Source organism: Lottia gigantea (assembly GCF_000327385.1).
Source record: "Lottia gigantea unplaced genomic scaffold LOTGIsca_192, whole genome shotgun sequence".
Lineage (NCBI taxonomy): Eukaryota > Metazoa > Mollusca > Gastropoda > Lottiidae > Lottia > Lottia gigantea.
This window is the reverse complement of record NW_008708367.1, coordinates 165909-177653: the sequence shown is the minus strand read 5'-3', so window position 1 is coordinate 177653 and position 11745 is coordinate 165909. Positions and strand designations below refer to the sequence as shown.

The 11745-nt window shown below is 31.1% G+C and overlaps 1 protein-coding gene across 1 annotated transcript in view; it reads right to left on the bottom strand.

Annotated features, from left to right (window-relative positions):
- The window catches only part of LOTGIDRAFT_143088 (hypothetical protein), a gene marked incomplete at both ends in the record, with an annotated part of 11748 nt that extends 384 nt beyond the window's left edge, over positions 1-11364 (bottom strand). Inside the window, one exon of the mRNA XM_009052939.1 lies at positions 11092-11364. Within this exon, the coding sequence (XP_009051187.1) occupies positions 11092-11364 (273 nt within the window). The remainder of the gene's footprint in view (positions 1-11091) is intronic.
- Between the last annotated feature and the right edge of the window lie 381 nt (positions 11365-11745).

The window sequence follows — 11745 nt, the reverse complement described above, 5'->3', positions numbered from 1 at the left end:
GTCCTATGTTTCTATCAATGTAGGTAATATTTTGTGAGTATTTGTAAGTAAAAAGCCTGTCTTATGTTTCTATCAATGTAGGTAATATTTTGTGAGTATTTGTAAGTAAGAGCCTGTCTTATGTTTCTATCAATGTAGGTAATATTTTGTGAGTATTTTTAAGTAAGAGCCTGTCCTATGTTTCTATCAATGTAGGTAATATTTTGTGAGTATTTGTAAGTAAGAGCCTGTCTTATGTTTCTATCAATGTAGGTAATATTTTGTGAGTATTTGTAAGTAAGAGCCTGTCCTATGTTTCTGTCAATGTAGGTAATATTTTGTGAGTATTTGTAAGTAAAAGCCTGTCCTATGTTTCTATCAATGTAGGTAATATTTTGTGAGTATTTGTAAGTAAGAGCCTGTCTTATGTTTCTATCAATGTAGGTAATATTTTGTGAGTATTTGTAAGTAAAAGCCTGTCTTATGTTTCTATCAATGTAGGTAATATTTTGTGAGTATTTGTAAGTAAAAGCCTGTCTTATGTTTCTATCAATGTAGGTAATATTTTGTGAGTATTTGTAAGTAAGAGCCTGTCTTATGTTTCTATCAATGTAGGTAATATTTTGTGAGTATTTGTAAGTAAGAGCCTGTCTTATGTTTCTATCAATGTAGGTAATATTTTGTGAGTATTTGTAAGTAAGAGTCTGTCTTATGTTTCTATCAATGTAGGTAATATTTTGTGAGTATTTGTAAGTAAAAGCCTGTCCTATGTTTCTATCAATGTAGGTAATATTTTGTGAGTATTTGTAAGTAAGAGCCTGTCCTATGTTTCTATCAATGTAGGTAATATTTTGTGAGTATTTGTAAGTAAGAGCCTGTCCTATGTTTCTGTCAATGTAGGTAATATTTTGTGAGTATTTGTAAGTAAGAGCCTGTCTTATGTTTCTATCAATGTAGGTAATATTTTGTGAATAAAGCTAGAAATAGTCATATTACTAAGTCAATATTACTACTAATACTACAAACAAAATATTGAATCTATTTAAACATTCACTGTCATACACTCAACTACCTTACTGTTGGTAATAAACCCTTATCTATACACTCTCTAGGTTGGCTTAAGATCATCTTTACAACCTGTAGGTTGGCTTAACACCTTTACATCCTTTAGATTGACTACTATTCTGTACAACTCTTAGATACTTCTTATATTTGCACCCTATATGCTGGCTCAGAATCACCTTTCATCCTCTAGATTGGCTACTTATCTGTAAAACTCTTAGATACTTCTTATCTTTATACCCTATAGGTTGGCTCAGTAGCACCTTTACAACCTGTAGACTGGCTTATTAACATGTGTTCACCCTCGATGTTGTCCTAATCATTTTGAATTTTTTGTATAATTTTTCTCAACTGATTGAACACATGAAAGTAGGCAATGAGGAAAAATACACCCAAAAGAACGTGGAAATGATATTTTTATAGTTTTATAATATTAAATATGGTACAGATTTTAAAACTGAAAAGTTGACGATAAATTGAACAATAAAATCAGTGTCCCTTCATTTCTCTACCCCCCTTCGATTAAACAAGATAAGAAACATTACCCCTTATCACTTTATAAATTCAACAAACCCTTACCCCCATTGAAGTGGCCCCTTTTTAAAATGTGGGTCATCTTACAGTCAGATAAGATTGTCTATGTTATCTACTGTCAATTTGTCATAAAAGGAATTTTGAAAGGGTTTTGATCTCCATTGTAAAGTCTTAAAGAGGCAGGCTTGTGTACAATATCTAGCACGAAAACTATAATGTCTTAAACTTACAATGTCAGAATTGGCTCAATATATCAAATTTTGTTTATATCTTGCAGACTATAGGTTAGAATATGTGTCAGTTAGCAAAACAGAATTCAAATCATCTCGAAAAAATTACTCAAAAAAACTGATTGTTGAAAAAAGCCCGACCTTCCATATTTCAATATCTATCAAGTAGAAAAAAATTACTCGAGGCTGAGCTGATAGTTAGAAAAAGTCTAATTTCCCCTGTCCTAATATCTATGAAGAATTCTAATTGGTTAATATCATCAGCTGATTAGCAATATTAACCAATCAGTGTTCTTAGTCATGGTTGTTCAGGATTATCTTAAAGTCACGATATCACTGAGAAGAACGCCTTGAACTGTTAAAAGTGAAAACGTATCAAAAAAACTTTCATTACAATTATAATGTTAATCATGTTATAATGAGCAAAAATAGTCTTGGATTTCAACAATTAAAATTTACCAACAGAAAATCATTTTTCCACCTGACAAAAGATATTATGTGACAAATCAATGCAAACTTTTAAGATGACCAATTAGGAAGGCCTAACGAGGTTTCCGTGACAACACGAAGGGATGATATAATACAACAAAGTATCACAAAGTAAATTTATTTAAGTTAATTACGTCATTTATTTCATGTATCAGTTTTCGAGGTTTTGTATAAAAATTATTTGATGTTGGTGAAAGAATGAAATGAAAGAAAATGGACGAAGTTCACTTGTATTGTTGGTGAATTGAAGGGCCACGTTCGTACAAAACACGATCATCAATAGACAGTGATATTTACCTAGTTACTGTGGAATACAATAAACGACTCAACTAAAAACCTGGCCTTCATACAAAATAGTTAATAATCTTAAAACTCATTACTGGTTTATTTAACAATCGTTACCTCCGTGTTGATTTAAAGACAATTTATCTTGGTTAAATCAGACCAGAGAAAATTTAAATATATATCATCAGATTGTTACATTTTACATTAAAACTATATTTTCTCAAATCTTCGTTTTAAACTACAAAAATAATCTTGAAAGAATTTTTAATGAAATGAACACAGAATCGTTTGTTTTACCAATATTAAAAGTGTATAGGGCTAATAAATATCAACCTACAACCATAGAAACAGATCTAAACACAGTCGTCAGTAGAAAAGTGAATTCTTCTTTTCACTCCAATGTGTATTGGGCCTCAATAAATTTAAATCAAACCAATCATAATCATTAATATCTACAGCAGTGTGTACAGAGCTTGAATGGAATATCAACCTAACAGTAGGCCTGCAGTAATCAATTCTACTTTTCATCTACTGCAGTGTGTACAGGGCTTTATTGGAATATCAACAACAGCAGTAGAGCAATTAATTCAGCCATTATCATCTAGAAACTTGAAGTGCTTACTCTTTTTACAACACTTGATAGAAACCCAAGATGAAGCGGAGATTTCTGTTTACTTTCAATTCAATCTGATCACTGTTCTCTAGTGTTAGATGTCTACTTGAACTACAGCGAGTGGTCAGAGAGTGGCCTGTCAGTCGGTCAGTCAATCAGACCTATTGTTCACCAGCATGGACAAATTATCCAGGACAGGACAATAGCAATTCATATCTCACACATTTCCGCCAATTTTCAGCTGATAATTTTCTAGTTTAGTTTGAGTAAACGAGGTGTCAACTGCACTGTATCAAATCACAACTAGTAATTACAGACATCTTGAAAATAGACATCGTTCTTTGAACAATGGTAGAAATGTGGTTTGAATATTAATATTTGGTATTTAAAGAGACCAAGCTTGGAATATATTTAATGCGTTCTGTATTATTTATTATATTCAGGCTTTCCACGTCAAATTTCAATTGAATATTTATGTTGTGTGTTTCTCTTGTACTTTCAAATAGAATATATAAAGCAAAATAAAATATTTTTGCCTTTTAATGAGCCTTTGTTAAATTTGTTAGACCTCACAAACATGGTAGCTTTAAAATCAAATTTTTTTAACTGTTTATTTCATGTGAAATTTATTGGACCAATAGATTATAAATTTTGAGATATCGGACCACTTGTGAATTTACTTACTTTGTTCACACGTCTAATGTCTGATTTTTGAGAGTTAATAAAACTAGGTGTCCTGATGAGGATTGTGTTGGTAATAAATATCTAGATCACTACAGGATGTGTTTACTGGGTCAATAGATCCTATATCATCAACATTGTATTAAAATAGGGTTTCTAGATTTATATATCTTACAGTAGAAATTTCTGTTATTATTATAGCTCTATTCTGTTTGTTGATTAATGAAACTTTTCAAATAGTAAAATTTCATGATTAATGTAATTAATAAGTTATAACATAATTACTACTCAGAGATCTTGATTGTTTTTTGAGCATTTGTCTTCTGATTTTTTGAGCAATGTCTTCTGTCAATGCCATCAATCCCTGTCAAGATGTCTGTCTCCCTAAACTTCTGTAATGTTGGTCCCCTAAATTTCTGTCTTGTCCTGTCCTGTCTATTCTAACTATAAATTGATAAGAACACCTGTAGGTTATTGTCATCTTGAAGAAATATATAATATAATATAGATATTAGAGTGTTCAATCATATTGTAATAAATTCTTACATCAGATACTTGACAACACCTGTTTCACGTCTAAAAACACTTCTAGTGTATCCAGACCAGTGTCTTATCACTACAATAAAATCATCTATAACCTTTCTGGTGTCAAAAAATACTTCAACAAACATTGAAGACTAATAAAATTATTAATCTACCAAAGGATTGTAAAACAACATGTTTTATCATATATCTACTGTCAAGTTATATATTTTTAAAGATTACAGGTATTCAAATAAAGTTTTTTAAAGAGATACTTCTATTGGCTAGCGTTTACACAAAAGGTAAGGATTACCATTGGACTATTTGACAGCATCAATCGAATGTACAATGATATTTTCAATTAAAAGATTGCATTGAAAAATTGGTTATTCCAATATTGGACTATCAATCGTGTGAACACTACTCTGACCATTCGTTTTTCCTAAATAGATTTATTACCGATTATTTATCATGTACATTAGAATATTATTTTCAAGATAAACCTACGATAGTTTTCAGAATGATTTATACAGATGTCTTAAAATGACTTTGCTTTGATAAAATAAGTTATTTTTCCAACAAAAGTAAAATGACACTGGTCAAGTAAGATGTAAAAATTACCCCAGGATACCCCAGGATGTCCAATCTAACGGATATTCTTTATTGAATTCAATTTGTAACATTACCCTCTTTAACACGACCAACATTAACTAAGGGAGATTACTCAGCATGATGTCATCAGAAAGGGACACAACCCAGTAGGAAGTAATGACAAAGGGACACAAACCAGCATGAATTAACGACCAATCATTTTAACCCGTCACCTTTCCCTAGTCAATGTTAACCAATCATTGTTCAATATTTTTTGTTGGTTGGTCACCTGCTGGTCTGTGGCTTGCCAATGACCTCTCAATTGGGGTCAAACTGGTTTTTTATGGTATAAATTTAGATTTAACAAGTAAAGTACTAACTGAAGAGGTTCAATTCAAAATTGTCATGTTATTTTATCTTGATGCCTTTTATATTTTTACACCCTCTAGGTTGACAATTTGCAAAATAGATTATTTTTTAAACTATATTTTTTATGTATTCTATGTTCTACAGTATCTAGGTTGGCTTACAAGATGAATAACAAAGTTAACTATTTCCTTCTTAGCACATGATTGCAACATTTCTAGAGATGATTCAATTTAGAAAAAAAAAAAAAAAAATTCTCACACAAGATTGTTACATTCAGAATAAGAATTAATTTTTTTTACATTTTGACATATTCTTTAAAATGTTTGTGTTATGACTAACTTTTGTATCAAGCGGGTAAAAAGAAAATGTCATTTTTCATTTGCTCAAGTCTATCTTGACTTTTCATACAAAGATGATGATTGTCGAACTTCAGATGACAAGTATCCAGGCTATCGAGAGACATCATCTGATAATTACTAAATTTCACGCTGGTCTGGAGCCTTGGTCAGTTAATAAACACAGCGAGGGATAGACTCTTATATCCAGTCTTTAACGTAGACAAAGCTACCTACTAATGGAGTTTTACATCCTACTTTTCCACTCCGAGTTTGGTGCAAGATGGCAATACCATACAGTGTGGACAGTCTTCATTAACCCAAATGGTGCAGAAAAGTAGGACGTAAAACTCCATTCATTTCATTTCATTTCATACAGTGTGCCAGAACTTCTGTTTTATTTCTGAATGTCAAGATATCTTTAGTGTAAGCATCATGAAAGACCACAGTTTTTAAAACAAACCCCCCACCCTCCATTCTCAAGACAGCTTCTAACATCAAGACTTCTTCTTAAGTCCAGAGATCAGTTAGTCACAAATGTCCAGTCATGAAATTAATCCACCCCTAGCCCTGTCATTCTAGTATCAAGAAATCTAATATTATGACAAATTATGAATAAGATATCTTCTTCTTCTTCTTCTTCAGTGTCTATCTACAATAGTCCAGGTTATACTAGTAATATCTAACACAATAGTCCAGGTTATACTAGTAATATCTAACACAATCGTCCAATAACTGTGCTTTATTTGATATATATTTAAAAGATTGTCCAGTCCTGATGAAATAAAATGAAAGGAAATGATACTTTACTGAAACTAATTGGCCTAATGAAGATGAACCACACCATGCAGTGTGCATTAAGGAAGATTTTGATTTCAAACAAGAGAATTTGAATTTAATATCTAAGAGAATTGTCCAGTTCTGATGAAATAAAATGAAATGGGGTCATTTTCTGAAACATTCTGGGCTATTACAGATGACCCACCCATTATGGAAAATTTCTTAATTTGCCCGCTTCTTTTTGACTTCCAACTGTAAAATTTATAGCCATGCTATGTCATAAAAATACAGAATGAAGAAAGCTCCCCTTTCCAGCCCATTAACTAATTTATTAAGCCTGATATTACACGTTAATACAACATGTAAATTCTGACATTTATTTTTATGTTTTAACAATAATAGAAACTGTCAAAATATTTTATTTCTGGTCAAAAAATTACTTTCTCATTAATATGCCATTTTCTCATTTTTGTCTGCACTGAAGATTTTTTTAATTATGACATTTAATACTTTTGGTCAAAAGTGACATCAATTTGTGGTCAAGTTTCGACGGTCACTTTGAACATGTCCTCTCTTGCCTGATGATTTACGGCAATCCACATCCAGTGACAGAGAATATGCCATTAGTTTTAAGAATAAGATTATGGAGGATTACCAAATAATCACATATAAATCAGCATGTTGAAGAGATCTTAACACCACTCTGCCACTGCACTTGTCAAATTTTATCTAGTGCCAAAAAAGATTAATAGATTATAATTTTGAGTTTAGAAATATTAAAAATCCATACAAGCAAGACAACTGTGTTAATCAAAATCTTTTCGAAAGTATGGCAAAATTGAAAATAGAAGTTGTATAGTAGTGGACTCCTCCAAGGAGAAGTATCAGGTGTTTCGAAAAGATTAATAAAACAGCTTCAGAATGTGAGACTTGACAATTACCTGACAAGTATTGTATCGGATAAACAACCCTCACCAGGACATCTCTATTTCAGAAAATCGAGGATAGCTTTTCAACAGAAGACTTTAGGCGTATGGATATAGAATATATCTAGAATATTATAGAATATATCTAGAGTATTTTAGAATCTGGAGTATTTCAGAATATATCTAGAGTATTTTAGAATATATCTAGAGTATTTTATAACATATCTAGAGTATTTTAGAATATAGCCAGAATATTTTAGAATATATCTAAAGTATTTTATAACATATCTAGAGTATTTTAGAATATATCTAGAGTATTTTAGAATATAGCCAGAATATTTTAGAATATATCTAAAGTATTTTATAACATATCTAGAGTATTTTAGAATATATCTAGAGTATTTTAGAATCTAGAGTATTTTAGAATATATCTAGAGTATTTTAGAATATATCTAGAGTATTTTAGAATATATCTAGAGTATTTTAGAATATATCTAGAATATTTTAGAATATATCTAGAGTATTTTAGAATATATCTAGAGTATTTTTTGAATATATCTAGAGTATTTTAGAGTATTTAAGAATATAGCTAGAGTTTTTTAGAATCTAGAGTATTTTAGAATCTAGAGTATTTTAGAGTATTTTAGAATCTAGAGTATTTTATGTGGTAGAAAGTATGATTGTGTTGTACTGTATAATTATAGTGATTAATGTAGGTCTATTTATAGTATCACAACCTGCCTTTGATGTTAGTAATGAAATTCTACTGATTATCAGGCAATAAAACAACAAGAGATACTGTCAGTTAGTGTACTAGTCAAACCTGGAAGTGAATGGAGTTTTACATCCTCCTTTTCTATACTTTATAGCATTAAGAGAGATAGGGAGAGCAATGTCATGCAGTGTGCAGTCAGGTAAATATTGACATTAAGCAGCAAATGGAATAGAGTTTAATATTCTTCTATTTAACATCTTATTGGATGAAATAAAGATAAAGACAGCTAACAACCAAAACAACATAATTTTTAGCTTTAAATCCTTTTTCAGACTTCAAATTTTTAAAGCTTTTATCAAATTTTTGAAGCTTTTGTTTTGACGGATCCCTGTTTCTCCAAAAATTCAACCATTAAATTTTGTCACAACTGTGGTGTTTCTCATTGCTAAATTGTATAATTTCAATAAAATTTATTTTAGGAACAGGGGGTAAATTATTGTCCTTGTAATGAAGTAAATACATACAAAAACAGGGTGAAAACCATCAGTCCAAATAAACACAGATAACTTCCAAATTATATGAGAATTTCTAGTTTTAATTCAGGAAGTATTTTAAGTATTTGAAGCCCCAAATAAAAACTTTCCGTTAATTCTTTAAAATGGATTATACTATTGGTGATTGTCCAGTACAGTTTATGATCAACCATTGTTGTCTGTATGGTGCATTCTGATTGGCTCCAGTGAGTACGAAAAGCGTAAGTTTTATGAGGATAGCTACAGGTGTTAACTGAAACCAAGCCTGTCGTTATCTGGACAAAATCTTGGTCGTAAAATCTGCAGCACAATCAGGATATTGTCAACTGGATCAATGATAATCGTTAAATACAGGTATGGTCGTCGAGGTGAGGTCATACAGGGGTCGTATATTCAAATTATCATTAAATATGATTTTTAAAACAGCTCAAATAAGTAAACCAAGTACTAACCATACGTCATACAAACTACAAATTAAAACCCGAAATCCTAAAAAACACATTGGTGACACATAAATGAGTATTTCATAATGAAAATTGGAATCAGGTGTCTAGAAGAGTAAGTATACCCTGCCTGGCACAAAACTGCCATATGAGATAGTATATCAATTATAAGTGAGTAAGTATTTCATAATGAAAAGTGGTATCAGGTGTCTAGAAGAGTAAGTATACCACACCCGTCACAATTATCAAACTGAGTTTTACAGGAACTATTTTTTATGTAGGTATACGATGTAATTAAACACTGTTTAGCAGACGGTCTAATTATTGTTATTATCTGATAATTCCTACTCCTAGTCTCAGCAATATATTTTAGTACCGAGTTAAAGAGAGAAAATTTAACAAGGTTAAATCTATTTCCTCCGGTCAGTCTGTTCTGAAAGCTGGGTGAGATTTTTTATGTTTGCAATCTAGTGTCATATAAATACAATGGAGGCATTTGAAGTTAACACTAAGTTGATTCCCACTGGTCATTTTCAAAATATTTAGTATTAGAATCAGATATCTTGAATATTTTTATTTTTTTACTATATTTAATATCTTCTTGAACGTACCCTAATTCAGAATTTGATGCCTTTTCATTAGTCTGTGATGAAAATATGAGAAAGTAAGTTATGAGCTCTGTAGTAATCTGTTCGTAAGAGACAGAGAATAAAGATGAGAGACAGAGAATGAAGATGAGAGACAGAGAATAAAGATGAGAGACAGAGAATGAAGATGAAAGACAGAGAATGAAGATGAGAGACAAAGAATGAAGATGAGAGACATAGAATAAAGATGATTAAAGTTTCAATAAAAAATAGAATGGTAAGAGCTCTGTGTAAGATATATAATAGAGAGAATGTAAAGAAACCAAATGTTTATAAGATGATTAATAACTACTCTATCAAATATAATATCTCACTAATTAATCAATATTTACTTTCAAGTTAGCTTCACAACAATACATCAATACTTGTGAGTTTGTCATGTTCTGCTTTCTAGCAAAATTAGTCATAATCTACAAATCTTGCTAGTAGCTTGCCAATTTCTATCCTTTATCAGCTATTTTATTGAGATGAAACTGAGCTGACAGTGCTCTGATCGGCAGTCAAACTGAGCGTATCTACAGTGGCTCTCATATCTTTTAAATCCAGATAGGCCACAATCTTCATTTTACCATACTAATCTTCAATTTTACACCCTCAATCTTCAATTTTACACCCTCAATCTTCAATTTTACACTATCAATCTTCAATTTTACACCCTCAATCTTCAATTTTACACCCTCAATCTTCAATTTTACACCCTCACTATATTGGCAATGGAAACAGGGCTTTAATGTTGAACTATAATATTTAATTAGTTATAAATCTGACACTTTTCTGATTTCCGTAAAATCTCTGACACAGTTCCACAATAAATATCTCCAAGATTCCCTGATCAATTAGTCATTAGTAGAATTTAGACAGCAAGACGAGCCGAATGGCTATTTATTCCATTTCATAAAAACTTTCAGTGGTCTGGTGATCTTTTATAGAACAGAATTTCTAAGATTTCTGAAATCTTTTCATACTTGTTCTGATTTGGTTTCAATTCAAATTGAACAAGAACAGATTGAAGACTACTAGACTGAAAAGCTTTTAATTTCCATTCCTTAAAAACTGATTTTTTTTCCTGCATTCAAATTTCTTAATTTAAATAAACACATTTCCTGTTTTTGCTTCATTTTTACAGTTTTCAGCCATTTTTTCAAATTTAATTGCATTCATTAGAAACAGTTGGATATTGAAAAATTTTGTGTTCTTATTAATCCCAACTACATTAATAAAAATAAAACATCATCCCTTTCAATTTCTGTATAGTGTTTACTTGGAATTTATCATGATAATAACAAAAAAACACTTTCTCCAACACTTTTAATACTGTCTGGTGAACAGGAACAACAGTCTGGTGAACAGGATCAACTGTCTTGTGAACAACTGTCCTGTGAACAGGATCAACTGTCTTGTGAACAACTGTCATGTGAACAGGATCAACTGTCTTGTGAACAACTGTCCTGTGAACAGGATCAACTGTCTTGTGAACAACTGTCATGTGAACAGGATCAACTGTCTTGTGAACAACTGTCATATGAACAGGATCAACTGTCTTGTGATCAACTGTCATGTGAACAGGAACAACTGTCTTGTGATCAACTGTCATGTGAACAGGATCAACTGTCTTGTGATCAATTGTCATGTGAACAGGAACAACTGTCCTATGAACAGATATAACTTACTGTTCGGTGAACAGAAACAACAGTCTGGTGAACAACTGTGATGTGGGATAAATTCTGATGGTAGAAAATATTGTGTTATTGTTAATAATAATAATAATATAGACTCCCTGTATCTTTCACCATCCTTCATAATCTTACACTATACTGTACCCTGTTATTATACACTACTCCTATAAATCCTACTGAACACCATGTTTCTACAAATTACACTGCCATATATTTCAGGATAAAGACAGCAATAAGACAACATAGAGGATGTAAAAAAACAAATACTGCGTTTCAATTTTTCTGTAATATTGATCAGAGTTAGCCAAACTAGAGGGTGTAAAAAAAAACTTAAC